The sequence below is a fragment of the Lagopus leucura genome, unplaced genomic scaffold (assembly GCF_019238085.1).
Source record: "Lagopus leucura isolate 7727_CA_CO unplaced genomic scaffold, USGS_WTPT01 Super-Scaffold_100073, whole genome shotgun sequence".
Taxonomy (NCBI): domain Eukaryota; kingdom Metazoa; phylum Chordata; class Aves; order Galliformes; family Phasianidae; genus Lagopus; species Lagopus leucura.
Genome location: NW_024962314.1, coordinates 265,962 through 289,410, shown reverse-complemented (window position 1 = coordinate 289,410; position 23,449 = coordinate 265,962). Strand labels below are relative to the sequence as shown.

At 48.7% G+C, this 23,449-nt stretch overlaps 2 protein-coding genes across 15 annotated transcripts in view; one reads left to right on the top strand and one right to left on the bottom strand.

Moving 5' to 3' along the window:
- IGFN1 (immunoglobulin like and fibronectin type III domain containing 1) overlaps nt 1-7,817 on the bottom strand; it is a 28,868-nt gene extending 21,051 nt beyond the window's left edge. For 9 of the 11 annotated variants that reach the window (XM_042887134.1, XM_042887142.1, XM_042887138.1 and 6 more), the window contains exons 1-2: nt 7,633-7,817; nt 3,840-3,974 (exon numbers count right to left, since the gene is read on the bottom strand). The gene's annotated coding sequence lies outside the window, so the exon portion shown is untranslated. Of the gene's footprint in view, nt 1-3,839; nt 3,975-4,065; nt 4,158-7,632 lie in introns of those variants that run through there. The other 2 variants (XM_042887135.1, XM_042887136.1) reach the window with 2 other exon arrangements.
- A 12,002-nt stretch (nt 7,818-19,819) lies between these two features.
- Nucleotides 19,820-23,312, top strand: TMEM9 (transmembrane protein 9). Of its 4 annotated transcripts, none has more exons than XM_042887102.1 (7): nt 19,820-19,873; nt 20,273-20,374; nt 20,733-20,824; nt 21,171-21,279; nt 21,738-21,869; nt 22,028-22,219; nt 22,823-23,312. In XM_042887102.1, exons 1-6 carry the CDS (start codon nt 19,820-19,822, stop codon nt 22,175-22,177), a joined length of 639 nt encoding a protein of 212 aa, XP_042743036.1. In that variant the 3' UTR covers nt 22,178-22,219; nt 22,823-23,312. The 4 variants fall into 4 exon arrangements, with proteins under 4 accessions (XP_042743036.1, XP_042743035.1, XP_042743034.1 ...); XM_042887101.1 differs by having other exon boundaries at nt 22,587-23,312; XM_042887100.1 differs by having other exon boundaries at nt 22,028-23,312.
- Nucleotides 23,313-23,449: the final 137 nt, after the last annotated feature.

Genomic DNA, 23,449 nt, shown 5'->3' with positions numbered 1-23,449 from the left:
CAACACATCATCATCCTGCAAGCAAACCTTGCAAGCAGATTCCTTGTCATATGAGAGAGATACGGGCAGAAACTATTGAATTACTGAAGCTCTGAAAGAGCAATTAGATTAGATTCCCATGTGGGATTAAATGCTGTCTCTATTTACCCTCCGCACTCCTTCACTCAACACAAGAGTCACACAAGAACATGCAACTCTTCACAGCTTGAAAAGGCAGATGGTTTGGTCAGCACACCTACCATGTCATTTCTGCTCCCTGATTGCTACACTGTGCCTGATGAAAGCTCTGGGTTGGACCCCAGCATTTCCTCGTCATAGGTTTGGTCAGACTTGTTTATCTGTGTGATACTTGGTTTCACTGAGGGTAAAACACAGCCAACAAAAGTCACTTGTGCCATGTTTCACAGACCAAGGGCAGTGGAACTCTGTATTCTGGGGTCAAATTCTGAACCAAAAGAATAAGCATTGTTTCCCCACTCATCAGAAGCTGCAGATAAGAACACAGGCTTCTCTCCACTGGCTCTAACGTGGTCCTCAGCCTAACCCTCATTTTAGGGCTCTACACACTACACTACCTCATAGCAACAGCAGGATCAACTCTGACTCCTTGGAAAATCATTGTTTGCCTCCCTAACTTCAGTGGAGATGCATGTAAAACAATAGGAATGGAAAATGATACGTGAGACTGTGAATGACAGCCAGTTTTTCTCTTTCCACCTCAGCTCCAATCTGGTGTGGGTGTTACATATCCGTGTTCTAGCCTGCCTGCATTGCTATTTTGGCGTTATCATGTATCTATTTCTGTTTAAAAAAATAATAATAATAATGATAATTAAAAAAAAAAAAGGCTTCTAGTGTTTTAAGAATTGCAACTGCAGGGAAGGAAGAGCTTGTGAGAAGGAAAAGTGCAAAGCTGACATCTCAGAAGGCGTTTCCAGGTTGCAGCACGCAGGGCACTGCGCAGCACAGCCCTTCAGGGACTCCCCATCGCTGCCTCCCGATGGTCTTCGTTTGCCCTCCGAGGCACTGACCTGTATTAATAGCAAACACCATAATCCCCTACTGCCTCTTGCAGTCTTGCACCTTCCTAAACGTGTCACCACTCCACAGGCTGAAATGCCCAACTCTAAACTAACGTGACTGCTTGTCGTTAGCTTGCAATAGCATTCCCCCAAGCTCTCTTTGTGTTTGGCTCACATTCACCCTTTGCTTCTCAGGTCTTCTTCCCCCACGAGGCAGTTCTGACAAGCATCTACACTGAAACATCAACACTGTGCTCAGGTTCAAAGCCATTGAGAAACTTTATGTGTAAACTGGTGAGTTTACTGGACTGTAAGTATTGCAGAAATTCACGTGGATTAAAGATAAGCTGCTGTGAGTCCTCACACTCCTGTGAATTCTTGTCTTCTGGAGAGTGAGAGTGAAGCATCTTAATACCACACATTGACTGCACAGTTAAAATAACAGTGCTGGAATATGCAAGAGAACATTCCTCCAGTGTAATTAATCCAACTACATCACATTTTCTCATGCCTTCCGTGTTAAAATGAGCACTTGAAAATACCACATCAGCTGGCACAGAAACCTTCAGAACCTGCCCTGCTTATTTCTAAAGATTTGGCTCCCTCATTAATCGGATAACCTTGTTTTACCTTCACTTGGGTTCAGCCCTGATATACAGAAATCATAGAATGTTTAAAAGAAATGAAAGACAGCAAAAGCCTTCCAAAAATTGCCATGTTGGAATCCGTATCTCCACCCACAGCTGCCTGCGCCACAGCTCTCCAAACTGACACCATCACCGATGTTGCTATTTACTCAAAACAGGCAGCCAAATACTTCCAAAGGGCAAATTACCCCTCCTGTACGAAACACTGCTCACCACCAGTCCTGGCATAGCAGGGCTAATGCTGGAAGGAGCTCAACACTCAATTCTTTGACAAGTAGCTCATCATCATGCGCTAGCCTCATTTAGATAGCCAACACCTGGCTATTTGGTGCCCTTTGCAGAAGGCCATGTGGTCTTCAGTTGCAGAGATGTCCCCTCAGGAGACAGCAACAAAGCTTCCACTGCTCCCAGTAGGGCAAGAGCAAGTCCTCGACCACTGACAACTACTGACAACATCTTTAAACCAGCAAAATAAAGCAGATGGGAGGTCTGCCTTTCATCCTGCCTGTCCACCAATCTGATGAGCTAACCGAGGAGCCCATTCCCTCTGCACTCAACCAGGCACTTGTGGTAGGGTCACGTATCAGCTAAGTATACCAAAACATTTGGGAGTCCCAGGGTTCGGCTGTACTGGTAGTACCACAAGTAGTTATTTGTGAGCTTCAGATATGGAACACACAGAAAAGAGGTGACATAATGGCTGGCAGAGACTGGTGAACAAAGTTAGGTAAAATCCAAGAGAAGTGACAGGCAGCAAGGGAGCGATGCACAGGGAATGGGTCCAGGAGCATAGGATGGACTGCAGATATTGGTGCAAGCACAGTACACACATGGCACAAAGCCATCAATGCAGACCATTAAAAAATAAATAGTAACAGACACAGCATCCTTTATTCAGAGAGAGGTGAGGAACTGGAACAGGTTGTGTGGAGCAGCTGTGGATGCTCCATCCTTGGAGGTGTTCAAAGCCAGCTTGGATGGGACCCTGGGCAGCCTGATCTGCTGGTTGGCAACCATTGGAAACAGATGATCTTTAAGGTCCCATTCAACATAAACCATTCTAAGATTCTATTTCTCTTTGTAATTCATATAGAAAACAAGAGATCCCCAACCAAGTGAGCGATCTAAACACCAAACCATTGCATGTTCTGCCTCAAATTCCAGAACCTTGCACTAGCAGATCCAGATACTCATTGAGAAGAATCTTGTACTTAAAACTTCTCTTTCAGCTTTGGTCGGGCTTGATTTGTCTGCCAACTTTGAGCACTATTTGCAGCTTGAATCCTCCTATTTCAGAAGATTCTTGAAGAATAATCTCATACTTTGTTAAAAACACAAAACTGAAGGCCAGCAACTGTAGAAGCGATGACTTCATGAAGATTTCTGAGCAGGTCACAAGTGTTGCAGTGATGAATGGAGGTCTTGTGTGGAGTGGGGAGGAACGCCCATGGATCAGATTCTGTGTGACTTATTCCTCCAGTAAATCTATATTTGACTCCATCTTCCCTCCTGCCTCAGGGATTATGAATATAATGTGATGGCTCATGCTGCCCACAGTTTCTATGCACAGATACAATATAGCTGTGTGCTTGTGAAAGAGCACTGGTACAAAACACCCACAGGACTCACACACCATCTGTATCACCTGCGTGAATTAGAACAGTGGCGCTCTAAGAGCTGTGAACAGGACACTGAGGTTATGGCAGTTGGGTGAAGCAGGCACGGGATGGCAACTCAAGCTCAAGCCAGTCTGTTCCTTCCAATATTCACAATACATCCATAAATTTCATAACAGACACGCATTTTCACACAGTCAATAAACTTGCAACAAGGTCTGCAGAGCAAATACATCACTTTTACTAAACATCCAGAAGACAAGGCAATGTATCCCCTGCTTGCCATCACAAGATGTCTCCAAGATCAGAAACCACAGCATACCAATGCTACATGGTGCCCCATGGGACAACCAGAGCAGAACTCCAACAGCCTGCCATGTTACCAGGGAAATCAGTGTGTGCTGTAGGACACTGGGAAGACCCAGAACATTTACAATTTTCAGACAGCAGCATCACAGAGCAGGGCCCACCATGGCAGCGATGGCTGCATCTCATTCTCCCAGCTCTGTATCACCCCTGCCACATATCCCAGGAGACATGACCAAACTCACTACCTTAGAGGTCGAGCTTCTGAGCTGATCCTGCTTTAATTCGATTCTGCTCCTCCCAGGAGCTGTTGGTTCGTTGCCTCAGATCACAGAACTCTTCATAGCAGTTGAAGAGGTCTCCTGGTCACAGATATTAGCAATCTGTATGGAAGAAGCCACATCCCTCATTAGTCTGACCTAAACATCACTAAGAAATACCAAAAGAAATGATACGTTCTTGTTCCTTCCTCACCTCTCCACTCTCCTGGAAGCCAAGCCTGCACTCAGCGGCAGCCTCACCAGGATGTCTCTATAGGGTGCTGTCTGTGGTTATAGGATTATACACCCTTGGTTCCCAGTGCAGCATGGGAAGCATGCTTGAACCCGGTGCCTTTGGCAAGCCTCAAACACGGCAGCTAGCCAGCGTGGTCAGATGCGACCATCAGTCAAGGCCATGCTGGATTTCCAAGTGCCACTTGGGTCAAGACTTTGTGTCTCAAGGTGCAAATATTCGTGTGGATCCATAGTTTAAGGAAGGGACAAGGCGGACATCCAAGTTTTGTAGGACACACCAGTAGCCTGGTTCTCAGAGTCACAAGGCCTTAGGAAATCTCCTAAGTCATTAGGAGAAAAATGCTGGATTCTGGCATCTGTTAATTGGGCAACTAAGTCTGGGCTTGGTCTTCATAATAGAGCAACACAGACCAGACAACTGAGATGCCTGAGGGAAACAGTTCCTTCTGCAATAGTTTCACTGCTAAAGGCAAAGCGGACATTTCCCTTTGCAGCCTTTGACTTCCAGTGCAAACACAGACTGACTCCCATTCCCACAAGCAGTAACAAGGCCACTTATTCCCACAGGCAGGTTTACCATGGCAACACCAGGGCAGCACATTGCACCCCAAAACCTTCTGCTTCCCATCTACCCTCGCAAAATGAGAACCTTCTTTCCTCCACCAGAAAGCTAACTAGGCAGCAAAGGCTCCTCCACAAAGCTGGCTGTGCTTGGAGATCTGGCCAGTCTGTGACTGAAATCCACCCCAGCAGCACAACACACGACCAGGGCTGCTCACTCTGGGGTTCCCCTTTCATTCACTCCTGCCTGAAAGCACATTTATTTTTTATTTTTTTCAACTTTGCCCTGTGTACCATGTATTACTTTAAATTTATAACACACGTATGCTCAACTCTGAGATACAGAGCTAGCTCCAGCAGTTAGCAGTGAATGTATTTTTATCATGCTGTCTATGGTTTGCATACTGCAAAGCTACAAGAACCAGAATAAAGTTTTCCTTTGATGTTCTAACTGATCAGAGTTCTAAAATCTAGAGTCAGTGGGGGGTGAACACACAGGAAAAACCACAGCAGACAGCACTTCCCAGCAGTGTTCTACTGGGTTTCCTGAAGCCCCTTCCTCCACCTGCCCTGACCCACAATCATCCCAAGAATCCTTCCTTTGACGCTCCTCTCACTGGCACAGAGCAGCAGTTGCATCACTCTGCGGACCATGCGCTGCAGCCTGAGCATTAAGCACCTTTAATAAAACCAGTCACTACCAAGTATCTCAAGACAGCAACTCTTCACGTCAAGTATGGGAACACTCCTGCAATAAGCATATATTGGTTTTACTGAAATCCAAACGCAGCTCTCACCTACTTCAGCAAGAGCCTTCTGCTTGCAGACTGAGCCCAAGGAATGCCCCAAAGCCACCCAGAGCCCCAGGGCTGCCTGCAGCTCCCTTTCCCATGAATGCTCCCTTCCTTCCCAGTGATTTGTTCCATACTGAACACTGCACTACTGATGGTATTTAGCAACAAACAGCTGTTAGCTCCTGGAGTCAGCTTGTACCACTAGCCACGTAGCAGGTTCCAGCAATGACCAGGACAGTCACAGTTCTGCCTGCTTCTCCGAATCTAACCATTTTGTTATGGAGCTTTGCCTTACTTCCAGTCCTGGTTTACCTAAGTTGTATTGGGGAGAGGGAAGGGAAACCTCCCCTACAGACAGACTGATAACTTAAAACCATCTGTGACCGAGCAAACCCCTCCAAGAGGCTGACCTTCTTCCATTTCACAGCTTGTTTTCAACCCGCCCACCCAAAAGCCCTGTTAACCCCTCCATGCCAGCCGTGAATCTACTGCATCCTGCTGAAAACCTGCAACACTCAGCAGCTCCCACTGCCTGCAATGCAAACAAGATGCATTTTCCAAGGAAGCAAGCTCGTTCCCCTAACATGGGGCAGTGAAGAAGCATCAAAGAGGCAACAGCTGCAAGCCAGATATTCCAGGACTGAATTTAAAAAGATATTAGAAACACAATTCTTCCAATTTTCTGGTTTTCCTTTAATTCCTGTCCTCTCCAGTATATCAGTATGAAACCCACCAATTCTGAGTGATGACTGAAGCAGCTCTTCCTAGAGCCACCGGTGCCGACTGCACAGCAAAAGGCATAGCAAGAAGTGAAGAAAACAAGACTTGGTGATTCCAAAAAGCTGGCTATGTTCTCCTGTACACCAACAGACAGACAGGGTTGAAAGCCAGTCTCACACTACAGCCAAGCCACAGCATTCCTCTGCAGCACAGGTAGTTGTTCCCTCCACTGAAAGTCAGGGGGATGGCAGGGAGGCCTTGGGACAGAAATATTTAGGGATAAGCAATGAGCAAGGTATGCAAAATTCAGAAGTCAGGTTCAAATTTTACTTTGACATAAGTGAGAAAAAGTTGCACTCAGTTAAGGAAGGGCAAAGAGAATGGAATAAAGGTCTAAGTTCAGTGAAGGCAATGGGTTACCTGCAGCTCTACGCACAACATTCAGTCAAGTGATTCTGACAGCACTGCTCTTGCTGGTCACACACACATGAAATTCAGGACATCCTTTCTGTCAGATGTGGCTACGACCCAGGTGGATCAGGAAACAGTATTTTTTTTTTCTTACCTCTGCATGAGGTGTATGAGTGCCTTCTTTGCTCAGAACAACTGTTCTTAAATAAATGCAGCAAACACTGAAAGCCTCAGTGGGAGTTGTGCACATTCAGGTGCCGCAAGGGATTCAACTTACGTGGCTTTTTCCCATTCCCCCCACTTCAAACTAGAACAGATAACAAATACCCCCCCTTCTGATTTGCTTGCCCAACCTACCAATAGCCACAGGTTAAAGAAAGCCCTCAATCTTCACACTACAAACTATTTAATGCACTACACCCTCACCTGCAAGGAAATCTGTTAGTGAAACAGATGATACTGAAATCTCTGTGGAACTCCACGAGGCTGCAGCACGTGCAGCCTTCTCTCCTTCCTCACAGGATGCACAAACATAACATTTCAACATGTATATGTAATGTTTTCACATAACATACATCTCAGCACTGTTCCCGTAGTGCTCTGCCTGATCTTTGCCTGCAGAAGTCAATGCTGAGCACCCACAAAAGTGCCAGAGGTCACCACTGCTGGGAACGCAGCCCCCTTCCTTCTGCAGATTGTCTTCTGTCAAATTCTCTCCCCATCCAGAAGGAAAAGATCAGAACAAAATAAGTCGTATCCAGAGCTAAAAAGTCATGGCAGCGTCCAACAGAGAAGTAATCCAAACTGACAGAAACAACCGCGATGCAAGGAGTGACTGTTTCTCTCCCCTTCAACCTCTGCTTGCCCCAGGAGCTGCAGTGTTACAAAGGGCTCACAGCTCCCCTTCATGCAGACACGAGCTGATCAGGATCTGCCTCTCCCTCTGATCCCCTCTCCTGAAGGCGATCTCCAGGAGCTCCAACAAGCCATTAGCTCACAGCAACCCCAGCTACTCACAGAAACAGGCACGCAGCCCTCACCTGCACACGACTTCCTAAAGGTCCCCCTCTTCTCTGCAGTGTGCTCAGTGGTGAAGCTGCAGCTCCTGCAGTCCGTGCTCAGCTGTGGGATCAGCACCGGGTCCCTGGGATCCTCAGCTGCTCACTGCCTCGCCTTCTGCCTCTCTCCCTCACACTTGATCTCTCCCCCCTCTGGTAGGTGCAGGCTGTCACAGGGCTGTTATCCTGCCAGACATCCAGATCATTTTTTTTTTTTTTAATGGGAACCCGAGGCACCTGCCTCCTATTCGTTGTTATTTCAGTCCATACCAGTAATGGTGCTGCACAAATCTGGCAGTAATAAACATAATTCTGCAATGGTTCACAAGTCAGCTGAAGCTCTGCTTTTTCTGCAGATCGCGCTTCCTCCTCACAGCAATTCATTAAAACAGCTGAACAGCCCTGAATGAAACCACAGCTTGTTTTGAAACCAATCTCAAGAATAACTAAGGTTAACTAACTGATCAGATAAACTGAGATTCAGTTAAAGAGAGCAGATTTAAGGATAAGTCTCAAAAAAAAAAATATTCCTTTTTGAAATAATTCTTTAGAGTTGGTATTATGAACAAAAGAGAAGGACTGAACACACTTCCAGCACCAGCTCACCTGTACTGTGAATTTAGGAGCTTCCAGGTGGAAAGCACGAGGCTGTGTCCCTGTGGGGAGGCTGAGAGCAGCTGGGGCTGTTGCCCACATATCTGTGTACATCCCTCCATGGCAGCAGCTATCTAGAAGCCATTCACTGATGATTAGGGATCATTAGGCCAGGCTGGAAACAGAGATCAGATGCACACCAGGTCCTGCTCATCAGCAAAGGATTCCTCTGGTAGGAGACATCTATTGAGAATCACCTGGATCTAGTGTACATAAATGGGTCAGAGATCGTGTCAGCAATTAATTGTAAAGAAAGCATGGGAAGAGGCACACCAGGATAAAATGGCAGGAAGGTTTGCATTTTGTGTGTTGTGCAAGAAATCAGGTAACTCAAATGGAGCTGTTATTCCTTAACTCTTTTACTTTGAAGAAATGAGTTCTCTGAGGTTGGAGTCTCAGCTTCCTGGCATCACAGCAGCCACCTGAAATGAGGATCTCCTAACCTTCCCTCAGTAGCTAAGAACTTCCTGTTGGTGTGAGCTTGTGATGGCCCACAGTCTGCTGAGAAAAGAGAGCAACAGATTTAAGATGTTAAAGTGGCAAGTGACACATCCCAAATAATCACACTGATACACCTTTATGCACACTTAGCAAAATGCAGGAGGTCCTGCTGCAGAAGAACAAGAGCTTCTGCTTCAAAAAGAAGATAAATACAGGAGATGCTAAAAATCCATCTGATAAACTTGAAAATGCCTCACTCAACAGACCTCAAACTTAACGGGCAGCCTTATGTAACAGGCTTTACTTAGCAATCCTGACACATCCCTTTCCCATAACCCGCTTCAGTGATTTGTAAGCCTGAGCATTCCCTTCCCTTTGACAGCCCTCATAAAGATTATTTCCTATCACACATGTGAGAGAAGACTCCACTGGAAATCCACCAAATGCTGTGTCAGAGCTGACTTGGGATGTCAGTTTCCAACAGTATTTCATCCTAGATTAGTAAGTGGTAATTGGCTGTCTCAAAACTGCATTTGTCAGGAATGAGAATTCTTTGCCAAAATAAGCTATTCAGGTTTATTTACGATGTAGGCAGATTTTATTGCTCACCCACAGAGTATTACCCTAAAGCACAGCCAGCTCTGGCCTTCTGCACACTGAGGTTTGCAACTCAGCCATTAAATTGCCTGTTAGGAGTTGAACTGAAAGTAATAAAGACGAGGGTAAAACACATCTGTACAGCCTGTGCATGAAGTCTGGGAACCAGGGACCTTTGTTGTGAAAAAGAATGCTATCCATCCTGTGCTCTTCTCCAGCTTTATGCTCACAAGAATGGAGTCAAGGAGCAGACATGGTCACAAAGATAGTTGTACAACTATTGCACGTCCCTTTCCCCAGCCCTCTGTCAGCTCTGCACACTGGATCAATTATTGCATCTTAGGAAGCAGCAGGAAAACGTGAGCACGTGCCAAGCACTCAGTCATATACAAGAAACTGCCAAGACCTAACCTGCAGATAACCAAACTGGGCTTCTAATCCACCTCTTCCAGACACTTTCAAATGAAGTTACTGTCTGCTTGTGGCTGAGGAGATGAGCAGAGCTCACCTGGCCCAGCACCACCACCAGACAGACATGTGCCCTTCCAAGCTCTGACTGCTCTCTGGGTAACCTGAGCTCCCATGTGCGGGCACAAAACAGGACAGATGACACGAAGCAAGACAGTAAGCACCCAGCCTACAAATGTTGTCTTGGGTCCAGGCCCAAAGCAGTTCTGATATCACCCCACAACGCTGCCTTGGCTCACAGCTGGGAGTTCTCATTGGCCTTGTGAGGGACCATGCTGCATCACGAATCATAAAAGCTGAGCTTTTAGCCTCCAAACACCACATGGCAACCAGTTTCCTCATTCACTCTCCCATATGACAGTGACCTGATGTGTGACAGACTGCCACAGGCAAAGCCTCTGAATAGGAACTGTGTTACTGTACCTTGCAGCCCGATTTACAACTTGGTCCTCCGACAGCCTCCATGAGCTGCTTTTTACGTGTTGCCTCTGGTGTCACATGCTCTCTGCATTTTCTGCCTCAAAGCACAACTGTGCCAGCAGTCAAATAGACAGGCAGACTCCTGCCCGACTGAAGGGTGGAGGGACATAGTGAGCAGGTCACTTCTCATGGCAGATGGATGGACGGATGCATCACTGACACGGGCTGCATAATGTCAGGGGTGCTGATATACCACAGCAAGGCTGGGAGAAGGGAGGAAAGGAGGAGTGGGTGTCAGAGACAGATCCTGTGTCAGAACTGGTGACTGATGAGGGAGGGCTGCCTTCTGGGATGGCTGGCTGGGCAGACAATACCAGTGCCAGAAGCTGAGCAGGAGGAAACAAGACCCAGACCAAGGCCCTGAGTAACCCTGCATTTAGAGGGAGCTGGTGCATTGCCCTGGGGCAAGCTGAGTGGCAAGAAAATTGTGTGCAGTTAGGGCCTTACCAAGCCAATGTGTCCCTGTCAGTCTCTTGGACTGACAGATTTCAGAGTCACACATGATTCAGAGCTGTCTATGTTTGTGACAGCAAATGGGCCATCCTCACAGCCATTCATGCGCTTTCCATTTCATTCAGCTCATTTTTCAGGCAAGTCCTATTTTGGGCTCACCATTTACTCACCTCTTTTTACCCAGTAGTGGTGTCTGCTCTGAAGAGGGCTTTAAACAGAACAAAGGTATTACTCCTCCCGGGGTGACCATACAGGGGCAGAGCTGCCTATGGTGGAGGAGAGGAGAGGGAAAAGCTCACATGCTTATAATCTGAGAGGGTTGGCCTTTATTCCTCAGTGTCATTAGAATTTTGGACTCCCCCTTGGCCTCCAGGGCCAGCCAGGTCCCCCTGACAATTTCTCATTCATCACAGGGAGAAGGAAAGAATAAGCAAGATGTTCCTCCTGGACATTCTTATCTCTCCTTTCAAGGCAGCATTCAGGAAATGGGGTCCCACCCCAACGCAGCAGCAGACCAGGAGGCTGGCAAGGTTGCTGATGCAGGATGGACAACCCAGCACAGAGAACAAGGCGCCTGTCAGCCCAGGAGGGCACAGAAAGGATTCTAAAAAGTACAGAGCAATGAAATCAGTAATGGCTGCTGCTCACCTTCACAACCCTGAAGACAATATTTCTGAGCACTGTTTATATTGAGACTACATGCTCAGTTTTAAAACAGCTTTAGTTTTTTGTCCTGCACACCTATCCTACAATTCCAGCTTTTTCTTCCTGAAGTGCTTTCCCAGCCATTTATCACTGCCTTCCTCTGGGGTCATCTCACCATGCAGGCACGTTTGTTTTTCCAGTCTTTCTTTACTCACCCTGATCTACAGCTTGTATCTCCTTTGTAGTTTATGAACTTGCATCTCATTGATAAGAACATTGAGATCTGCTGCCCATCTTCTCTGGAAGGGTTTTGGCCTCCTTCCTGACTCTCTAGGTATGTCTACAAAAATAGAAATACACATTGCTGCCTTATGACTACATCCTTGAGAAATAAACTTCCTTAAACAACAAACCACAGGCGTCTGAGGCAGAGGCCAAGATACACTGGCTTTGCTACATGCCACAAAGGTCAAAAGACCCAAATTGCTGGATCAGACAGGAGGACAGAATGACAGAAGCAAAGGACACATAAATTTAATGACCGTCAGCTTAACTATGTCAGCTGATTTCTGAGCTCAACCGGAGGGTAAAAGGAGAGGGATGATCCCAGTTTGCCTTTATAAGTCTCGAAGCATCGAGGGCTCCTTCACACATCAGTATTTCTAGCAATTTCTTAAATGATTCACAGGTCCCAGGGATCCAGCCATGCTGACCTGGTCAGAAGGTGGCAGGAGAGCTGTGAGAGTGTCCCAAGCAGCCAAGCAGCAGTGCTCTCTGCTGTAGTTAGGAGAAAGGATTTACTATTTTCTATATCACATGGTTCTAACCACTGTTCCATATAGGCAAGATTACAGCACTCACACAAGCCCTGGTGAACCTGAAAGGCACCCAACCAGGTAGATGGTCACTGCATCACAGAGCCAGCAGTGAAAGGGGCTCTGCAGGACTCCCTTAAACCCCACATTGGAGCAGCTGTGGTTTGTTCCACTGGGTGTACTCTCCCCCAAGAACAGACATTCACCCCCTCTCATGACCTGCCCCAAACTTATATCAGCTTCCTAGACCTAAACCCCTGAGCTAACCTGTGACCACTGCCTGCTTTACGTGGCATCTCCAAGAAGCGTTTGGCCCTACAATCTCTATAACCACCCCACATTCCGCTGGCCATACTCCTGATTTAGCCCAGGATGCAGTTAACTTCATGATGAGCACACCACAGATGGTTTAGATTCAACATGGCATCCACTGCGACTTCTGTGTCCCTTCCTACAGGGCCCCAGCTCCTTTTCCCATTTGTTCACTGTAAGCAGCACGTGGTCTCTACAAACATTCAGCTACAGGATTCAAATCAGATCTGAGGAACGGCGAGGTGAGGGCTGGACAGAAGAGCGACTCACAGAGAGGACTCTGACTTAGCTCTTCCTTCTTGTAAACATGAGGATTTTGCCTTGCAGAACAGGCCAGTATTCAAGTCTGGGAAGACAAATGGCAAGGAGACACTGAACTTGGAGACCATTGGCTGCAGTAAATGCCAGCTGGGAGTGACTTGCTATGCAGTTATTAGAGCAATTTGCTATTCCTACTCCAGTGCATTCTCCTCCAGTAGCCAATCTATACTGAACTGTATGCACTGACATAATCTAACCAGCAGCAGAACAATTTAAAAAGCCTTAAGTAACACAAAGCACTCATTTGAATTAACAAGGCAGCACTACACAGAAGCTGAGCGCCTCAAAGCCAAAACCCTTCAAACAGGAGGCACCAATTCTTCTAGAAATACCTCTACATCTCTTCAGCAGAAATCACAGATAACTGACATTTGTGTCAATGAAACAGTACTGTATGTCTTCTTTGACTGGCAATAGTGATGATTCAAGCACCATTCAACAGCACACGTATGCATGTTTGTGTACATGCATGTAAGAGCACTTCATTAAGGTCTGCTGAGTGCCTCAGGAGCTCAGCAGTTCTCTTTAGACTCATGACTCTACTAATTTGTGATCAATGCAGAAAGCTGTGACCCAAGGGGCATCACTCCACTGCTTTGGCATCCAGCTGACAATTGGGCTGACAGCAGAGCTCATGCTCCAGCATGCTGCGTCCAGTGGATCTCCTGCTGCAGACTGTAAATTACAGATTGCTGGTTTCAACACCTCTTTATATAGGTATGCATAAAAGCTTGCAGTTCTTGAGGCTCTGTAAATGTCAGTGCGTCTGTCTGTCCAAACAGGTGCCGAGAATCAGGAAATAATCACCCTGGTGAGAGGAATTTTAGAAGCTGAGAGGATGGGTTGCAGGGCACCTGCATGTTAGAACTGTTTATTTGGCAGTATGCAGGAAGAACTGGCCCTTGGGTGCTGCGATCCCACCACAGCATTTCAGGATATGCCATAAGAAGACAGCTCTGTTCCTTTGCCTTACAGTCCATGTACTGAATAGCTCCCCTGAACCATCAATTACAACACACAATCAGCTCTCCTAAGCAAGAGTGTCACAGCACAGCCCTGGCAAACTGCCTCTCCTCCCACTTCTCCCTCATTAAAGTCCTCCTCTCTTGCTAGATCTTTAATTAGCTTGTCATCAGCAGTTTGGCTTGGATTGAATGCTCTGCATTCTCCGAAATGAAACCATATAAGACAGATGGAACACCAAAAGCCGCAAGAGAGCAGGGTAAGAAGACACTTAAAGCAATCAGTACGTGCTTGTAACTTCAGGGGCTGTAATAAGATTCTTTCTGGCTTGGCCAAACTGGGGATGTTAAAAATGTACATAATCTGAGACTAAGAAACTTCATTTTAGCAAATCTACTGGAGGTCCAGCAGAAGGGAGAGGCAAATCCAGCAAAACTGGCAGCCCTGAGTAACGTAACTCTTTATTGTGCCAAAAGAGAAGAGCCCAGCCATGGTCAGCCTATCCATCCCGCCTGGGGCAGCTGCATGAGAAAGCTTCATTCACAGCTTGTGTGATTTCCCTGCTTTTGCTAATTCAGAAGGCAAAACTTGGCCTCAGATCACCCCTTCCCTGAATCCTGCAGCCAGGCTGTGTTCTCATCTGCCACCCACTGAGATCAGCAGATGCTCGACGGCGCCGCTGCAAAACATTGAGTCAATACGTGGAAGGAGGAGAGGGCAGCCCATCAATTATACACCTGTTGCCAATCAGAAGCCAAGGCTCATGTCAGCCTGCTGCAGACATTCTCCCCTTCCACCTCGGTGACCTTTTCAATCACACTTCAGGAGGGAGTCTGCTCCCATTAAGTGCTACTTGATCCTCTGCTAATGCAGCAGTTATGAAAGGACCACAGCGCTTGTCAATAGGATAAACACCTTTGCAGTGGGAGGAGGCTGCAGAGAAAGGCCACATACCTGCTCTCTCCTCTGCTTCCTCGGGGCTCTTTCCCCTCCATCTGCCCAACAGCACAGCATTGCATTTAGACAGGGAAAGCTGAGGCTGGCTGGAGCACTAACCGCTGTCTGCATCTGTTGCCTCTGAGCCCAGCTGCTGGCTCCTAGGATTGCACACAAAAAAGAGAAGTAATGAGAGAGCATCAGACTAAGTGCTCCAATCCAAGGCAGCAATTCAGGATAAATACCAGGTGTACGCTGTCCCTTTCAAGGCTAGACCACATGATGTCATTTAGCATTGGTAATGATAGCTCCTACAGCAACCGTGTGCTGTCCATGCACATTTGAAAGCCCAACTGAACTGCCAGCTTTATCGCACTCAGTGACAACAAGTACTGGAAGCAGTGATGGAAACACCCTCCACAGGTTTTAAATCACTTGGGAGATGTGGCTGAGTTGGCTTTCCTTCAGCTCGTCCTGTGTGTGCAGAAAAGGCAAACGATCCTGCTCTGGGAGATCAGACTGCTAACAAAACATGAAGGGAGAGATGTTATCTTAGCCCTCAGGAGAAGCTTCCTGGCATTGACTGCTATCTAGGTGGTGATAACTGGGTATAATTTATTCAGGCAGAAATCCCTCCTTCCATTCTAACAATGTTTTGTTTGCTCTGTACTGAATGACAGGCCCCATGTCCTGGAAATGACAACCCCCAACACATGTGCAGAGTTCCTCGTGGTGTGCAATGACAACAAGGCTTCAGCTCCAATAAATACCCCCCCTTATTGGTGAGAGTCCATCATACTTCACATGTCTCCCTTTTCCCAGCTGCCATCATTTGAAATCTATAAATAGGGCCAACTGGGACAGAAACAGGGGGATCTGCATCGCCACCAAGCAGAAACCTGCTAGGCTGAGGCAGACCTTTGGAGGGAGCTAGCTGTATGAAGACACATCAGTAGGAAGTCAAGGGCCTGGGCCTGCAAGGCTGGGGCAGTCTGGAGATCACTGATTACTCCAGAGCCCTCTCCATAGCAGACTGACATCTCTCCATCTCTCCTATCTGATCTGAACTCCAGCAAGCTCCCACACAGATCCCACATCATACACTTTGCCCTCCCCAGACCCTTCACCAACTTCACAGCTCTCCTTTGGACGCCTTCTAATAGCTTCACATCCTTGAACTGTGACACCCAAGCGTCCATGCTGTGGAAGTCCCAGCCGTGCAGCTCACTCACATGTCCACAGGTGTTCAATCACTGCTTCAAACTGTGACTTTGCACTGCCACTACACCAGGCCCTTTTGTCCTCCCCTCCAAGAAGAAGAGGCACCCCGTGGCTCCTTGACACCTATGGAACAACCTGCTCTCACATGTGTTAGCAACAGATTGGAGCAGCAACAATCCTCCTGTCCTGCTGAGACTGGCACAAGGAATTGTCCTGTTCAGTGGGACGTGGAAAGGTGAAACATAATATGACAAAGAATATGGCAGCAAACAAGGCAAACCCAGAGGAAGCAGCACTGCTGAGAGAGAGGAGTGCTGGGGGAGGAGCAGCATAGGGCCCTCTTGACAAAGATCCAGGGCCATTTAAAAAATAATTTCTTGGGCCCTTTTTAAAAGTCTATTTTTAATACAACCTACACGAGGAGAGCAATGCCTGCCACGGTGGTGTCTTATTACCTCCAAAATTAGCAACAAAAAATATTAATCCAGACAGGATGGACTATTTTCTAACAAAAGTGTCACTGGGCTCATGGGGAGCAAGTCTAAACTGAAGTCACGTCCAAGGAAATCCCACACCACAGGCAATCCCTCACGGATAGGAGTCCCCCAGAAGAGCAGCTGGAGCTCCAGCAGTTTGGTTAACTTCAGCACAGCTGGGCTGCCTGGCAGCGACACAACGTGACTGCAGTGTGTCCCTACAGTTGATTATACATCGAGGTGGCCCAATCCAGCTGGTAACAAACTGCTGGCTCTGCAGGTTTTGTCAGGTCTGCTGTCCAGCCCCATGGGAGTCAAAGCTTCACCCAATTTAGAATCATCTGCAAACTTATTTAGCATTAATTCAACTTCTGCACACACAACACCTGTGACAATACTGGACTGCTCCCAGAATGGAGCCCTGCAGAGTCCCACTACTGCCTGTCTGCTAGCTGGACATAACCCCATTTACAACAACCCTGAGCCCAACTTGTCAGCCAGTTGTTCAGTGTGTATTTGCCTAGCTGCATGCTGGACATTTTGCCTGAAAGGATCATGAGAAACACCAAAGAGAAAACCAAGGTTGCCACTGACTGCTCACAGGTCCCTTCACACACAAATGCTTTCCCCACCTAGGGGCAGAGGCAGCCTATGAAATGGTTAAAAGCAGCCAAGGAGGAAAAGCATGAGTCCAAAGCCATACCAGAGTTGCTCCCCCCTTGCTGTGCCAAAGAAATTATGCTGCTGATGCTGCAGGTCTGCTCATTGTCACACTTCAAGGTGCAAGCAATCACTTGCTCTGCAGCTGTGAGCCACGAGACCAATACCAAATTTCAGGCTCCACATTTATCCTTTCACAGCTGTTACAGGAATGGCTGCTCACTGCCCTGTGCCCATCCCATGGGAGGCCATGGCTGACAGAGGGACCTTCACAACAGCAGCCTGTCTGTGCGTGATGAAGGACGTCCTGACACCGTATCTCCTGGGCTATCAGAGTCCTGCATGCTGGGAAAGCCACATCTTCTGACAACCCCTACGCACAGACCAGCTGCTCCTGCCTGTGACTGACAATATTTGTTCATTAGCAGATGCCCCTCAGAAGCCCAAGAGGTTTCTACATACGGTTTTAAGGTCATCAGGACCTTCACACCGAGATCTTAGAGCACATTCACAAGAAGTTCTTATGACCCTCACAAGGATTTCTTCAGTCATCCTCACAGAAACCCTGGAGCACAGCTGTGTACAGATTGAGAAAACTGAGGCACGTCACCAAAACCCACTTCCTTTGAGATGCAAGGGAGTTAAAAGCAAAAAGAGAAAAATGAATTGCTACTCCTCAGTCTAACAAACCATCCAGAGACAGAAAGAGAGCTCAGTGAAGCTGGCTCAGTGCCCAAACACACCTGCATCCTCTTTTATCACTGCATAATTATGACAGCATTTTGAGAGCAAATTCCATTTTGTGCTTAACACAAAGATGCAATCATTTGACTGAAGACAAAGTGTCTTCTCTCTGAATTACAGGATGCTTTTTGTTACAGTGGGACACACCTCCAGGATATTTACAAGCCAATCCGTGTCTTTATAATCCAATTTAAGTTGCCCTTTATTTATCAAGAACCTGATGTGATCCCATCTTTATCTTAGAAAAAGGTTTACACCTCTCTCACCTGTCTGCAGCCCACAGAGCAAGAGGCAGAAATTCGGAATTCACAGCCCTACAAGATCATTGTTCATCCTACATTCTTCTCCCAGTTACAGTGAAGCCTCTTGCCAGAGCGCTGGAGAAGTCACAGATCTCTGCAGGCTGGTTTCAGTGGCTAAAATCAACCCAAACTGCTCAGAATTCCAAGCAAGATCTGTAAGGGTCCAGGACCCACCACTGCCCTGCATTCAGCATACTGAAAAATTCAGGAAACATGGCTACACCTGGTAGAGCTGTATAGTTCTTCTTCATAAGTACAGGACAAGGCTGGAACTCAGAAGATAACTGAGCCCACTGCCTGAGCTACGTGGGACAGACACTGAGGCTGCAAGGAAAAAGCCAGCAAGGAAAGGAACAGAAAACGATCTCCTGGATGGGCTCCATGGTCCCTCCCATCACTACAATTAAAGCATCTCCCCTGCACTACGGAATACAAGTCCATGCACACGAAGGAAAACCAGCCTTCAGAAAGAGGGACTACAAAGTTCCAAATTCGTTGTGTATTTGGCAGACCTGCCTCTGAGGTACTCACCTGAAAAACTGATCCCCGCACACAGTGTCTCAGCTGCCTGGGTCATTCTTTTACTCACTCCAGGATTGCTCAGCATCTTGTCGCTAGGTGAAGCTGTGCCCAGCTTATTCCAGCCCACAAGAAGCACTGATATATATAGTTATGCTGCAGAAAAAACAAAGGAGGATAGATTACTGCGACAAGAGATGTCAGAGCAGATAAAAATACCTCCTTCCCAGTTGTGCTGGGCAAGTTGGTAACATAAAAGCCCTGCGGTCATCTGGCCTTTAAACCTGTAAAAACTCAACAATTTCACAGCATTGGAAGCATCCCACAGCCAGGGCCGAGGCCGTGCTCAGAAGCGAGAGCAGCCAGTTAGCGCCACTGCAGCGCTTCCGCTTGGCAGCACTGGAGTAGGAGGAAGGAATGAGGAATCTGCCGTGCACCTAACAGCCAGGATTATGCACATGGAACATTGCTTTGGGTCAGCCCAGCTGGAGTAGGCTGTGAGCCTGTAATGGACCCCAGCTGAGCACGTGGGGAACAGAGCACATCAGGGCAGCACCTCACACGTGGCACTGCTGGGTGAGAAAACCCCTTGTACCAGGAATTCCCACACCTGGGTGCAATACAGAACCCGGTCTCCACAACCCGTGTTCTACAAGCCTCACGAGGGCCTCAGCTCACCCACAGAAGCAAACCTCCCCCCAGCCGTCGCACCTCACCCCTCATTCCCCGTTTATGCACACTTCAGTTGAACGTATCTCACCGTGGGCTCCCGATTTCACGCAGCAAACCCCACAGCCCCACACAGCTCAGCACCCCGCCCGCTGCAGAGCCGGGCCCGCAGAACGCCCCCTTTGAACACGAGGACGCGGCCCTGGGAAGCACAGCACTGAGGCTTCTAACACAGGACGCTGCCGACCCGCACCCTCGAGCTAGAGGATGCTAAACGTGACTCATAAAGGTAAAACAGCCCGAGCTGCTGCCCTGCTGTGGCAGAGCTTTTCCCTCCCCAGTTCAACACAGCACGAAAACGACACCGCCGCCCACCGCACCACACCTCCCTCACACTGAGAGGCAGCACTGAGGCGCGGCCCTTCTCATCAGAGCGCGGCGGGCCGCCCTGGTTTCCGATTGGCAGAACGCTCTGCCTGTCACGCTGCAACCAATGGGCGCGCAGGGTTGGGGCGGGGCTCGCAGGGGCGCCGGCGTCGCGCGGCAGGTAGGGCCGGGGGCGGCGCCGGTCGGATCGGTCGGCGGGCCGCAGCCTGGATGGACGGAGCGGGGCTGCGCTGTGAGGAGCGGGGCGGGGGGGGGGGGGGGGGGGTCGGGCGGGGAGGTCGAGAGGGCTGTGGGGTCGATGCGTGTGCAGATAGAGCTCGCGTTGCGTTGGATCGGTGCGGTGATTTGATCCGCGGTGCTGGGGAGCTGCGATGCCGGCTGTGAACGATGTTTAGTTTGATGGTTTAGCTCCGGGTGGCGGAAGCTCTTTGGACAGGGATTTTTTTGGGGTGTGCGAGCTGTGTCCTGGAGTTTCGTGTACGAATGCATCGTGATACAGGAAGAAATTAACCTTAAGCGGAAGATTCTCTGTCCTGTGTGGGAATTTCTGTTTCCTCAGGCCTCCGCAATGTTTGCCCAGTGCACCTGGAAGTGTGCAACCTCCGTGCTGCTGATCACACTGCTGAGCTGCGGCCTTTCTCCTCCTGCACAGGCTGGCAAGGTGAGTGAGCAGCTTCAGCTGCTGAGTGTGGTACAGCAGGCACCAAAATGGCAGAGAAGCAAGTGTTCTCCTACAGGCAAATTGCAGACTGCAGCAGGTCTGTGTGTATCTGTAACATGAAGGGCTGTGAATGTGTGTGATGGAGGCCTCTGCCCTGACTTTGGTTGTGGTTTCCAGCTCGTGTTTTGAGATACATCTGAGAGCGCCTCTGGAGAGGAGAAATAAGAGAAATGAGAGATGTGGAATGAAGTCATCTCTGTCTTAGGGAATGTTCTGCTCCCACAGCCCTATGTGGTGAGGGCAGCAGAGCTATAGCCCTGTGTTGGCTCACTGATGCTTGTCCTTCGTGTTCCTGCAGAGCTCAGAGGACATCCGCTGCAAATGCATCTGTCCCCCGTACCGGAACATCAGCGGGCACATTTACAACAAGAATGTGTCACAGAAGGACTGGTGAGTTGCACGTTGAAGCCTGAGGGGTTGATCTGTGGAAGTCAGCACTCTGAGAGCGATTTGCTGCCTGTGAATGTGTAAAGCAAGCTGTTTCTGTAGGCTCAGCCCAGGTGAGGGGTGTAGATGTAGGTCATGCCCTTCAGCCCCCTTCACCCGGATGTTATCCCTGCAGAAGGTGCTTCAGCAAATCCGTCCCAGGAACTTCAGGCTAGCTAAGCTGTGGTGGGAACTCCAGTCAGCATTATCAGCCCAGTGTGAAAGCTGGGGCAAAGTCACCACAGCATCCTTCCACAGAGCACTGGTTTCTTCTCATCCTGTTGCTGATTTTGGTTTCTTTGCATTGCAGCAACTGCCTGCATGTTGTGGAGCCCATGCCAGTGCCCGGGAACGATGTGGAGGCGTATTGCCTGCTGTGTGAGTGCAAGTACGAGGAGCGCAGCACCACCACCATCAAGGTAATTGTGGGTCAGCTCCCTGTGGCTCTGTGCCATCCCAGGCACAGCTTGACAGGCTGGGCTTTTGGAGCACAGCCCAGAAAGGGAAGACAAAGCAAGCATGGCTAGCACACAGTGGTAGTGTGCTACCAGAGCACACCAGAGCGCCGTGTTGGAGTCTGGAGCGCTCCTGGCACTGAGGAGGAGGCACCACAGGAGACCTGTCTCCTTGCTGAGATTGTGCCAAAGTATCTCATGTTGGGAACCCATCCTGTTGGTCTCCTGTTATGTGCAGCACAAGTTTCAGTTGATGCTGCAGAGAAGACCAGTCTTCTTTAAGAAATGCAAGAGACTTCCTAGTGAGCACTGAAATGAGGGACGAGATCAGGCATCAGGGGTATCTGTGAAGGGAGCTTCCTGGCCTCTGTGGTACTTCTGATCTCTACTGACCCTTTCTGCCGTGCTGTGCTTAACTGCAGGTCATTATCATCATTTATTTGTCCGTGGTGGGGGCACTGCTGCTCTACATGGCTTTCCTTGTACTGGTGGACCCTCTGATCCGAAAACCAGATGCTTACACACAGCCCCTGCACAATGAGGAGGAGAATGAGGTGAGGCTGTGCAGACGGGTGGCTGCCGTTGTGGGAGGGACAGGGCAGTGAGGACACAAGAGAATGGCTGACAGGGGAGCAGTGTGACCTCATGCTCGTTCCCTCTGTGTTTGGGTTGAGCGTGCCTTGCTTTGACCTCGTCCACTGTTTCTTTACAGGACTCTCGCTCCTTGGCTGCAGCCCCAACCCCGTCAGGGGCCAGAGCCAACACAGTGCTGGAGAGGGTGGAGGGAGCCCAGCAGCGCTGGAAGCGCCAGGTGCAGGAGCAGAGGAAGACAGTTTTTGATCGGCACAAGATGCTGAGCTAGAGGAGCAGCAGTGCAGCACCAGGAGCCCGGGTAGCTCAGCAGGTAGAGACAGACAGCAAGCCATCCTTCAGGACAGCCGTGGTGTTGGCCTGGAAGCTCTAACCCTCTCCGATTTACCCTTTTGTAGAGAGGGGCAGGCCACAGTGCTTGTCCCTGGTTTTTGTCCCCTTGCCCTGTACATCAGCCCATAGGCTGAGACCTGCACTGACAGCTGGCCCCTGGCTGCATGTAAACAGCCACACACAGCTCTGCCACCCCAGTGCGTGGGTCAGTGGGGGCTGCAGCTCCAGGGCGCTGTGCCACCGGCACGATGCCGCAGTCACTGCTTGCTGGGGTTGACATCAGCCCTGTGTTAGAGAGTCTTGGTGTGGAGTTTAGTGGGAGAAAAGTAACGGGATCATTTTTGTAGGCTAAATTATATGGTGCTGCTCCAGGATGAAGAAGCCACCTCCATCTCTCGTTTGCACTGATGTTAATTGGGAACTCCAAAGCGTGACACACGTGCACTGCATGTGGGATCCCTGCTGCTGGTCAGCTGCTGCTTGCACTTACTCTGGTGTAACCTGAGTGCATGTCCATGTTACTCAGTGGAGTTTCTCCAGATTTACACCAGCGTAACAGAGACTGCATTTTGTTTCTCTGCAGGAGAGCTGCACAGAGCTGATTAGTAGATTAACAAGTAAAAGAACAGGTATGCTGATCTATACTTCTATCTCTGTTTACCTCCTTTAGCAGCAGATAAAAATACACTGGGGAGAAAGCTTTTGGTTTGTAACCCTGCTTGTAACCCGTGACGTTCACACAGTGCATGAAAGGCATTGTGTCCAAGAGAAGTGGGGCAGTGGCTTTGCTGGAGCACAGCTTATCTCTGAAATGGAGAGGTATGGGTTTGAAAGCTGAGCTATTCAATGGATAAAGATCTTTCTTTTTTGGAGCTGGAACTAGATGATGTTTAAGGTATCTTCTAACCCAAGTCATTCTATGGTCTGGGATCGTAGCCCTAGGAAGGTCACCTTTGTGTTCCTCAAAATTCCCAAGACCTCTGACTGTGCTTTGGCTGGAACCCTTAGAACGTCAGGAAGGTGCTGGAGTTTATTGTGTAGCATCTTTGTATTAAATGCAGACAAAGACCTTCTACGTGGCTGACTTTTTTCAGGGCGAAGCCATGTCCCTGCAGCACTGAGGGGCGGGTGGCTGCTGCAGGGCCTGGAGCTCAGCGTTCAGCACCTCGCTGGCCTGAAATCTACCCAGAAATCTCCCTGCCGGGTCTGA

Bases quoted from the DNA above. Each gene is read 5' to 3' on its own strand.
- TMEM9 (XM_042887102.1), top strand. From the start codon at position 19,820: ATGGGCGCGCAGGGTTGGGGCGGGGCTCGCAGGGGCGCCGGCGTCGCG. The intron at 21,280-21,737 runs GTAATTGTGGGT...GCTTAACTGCAG, and splicing joins GCAGCACCACCACCATCAAG to GTCATTATCATCATTTATTT. The intron at 21,870-22,027 runs GTGAGGCTGTGC...GTTTCTTTACAG, and splicing joins ACAATGAGGAGGAGAATGAG to GACTCTCGCTCCTTGGCTGC.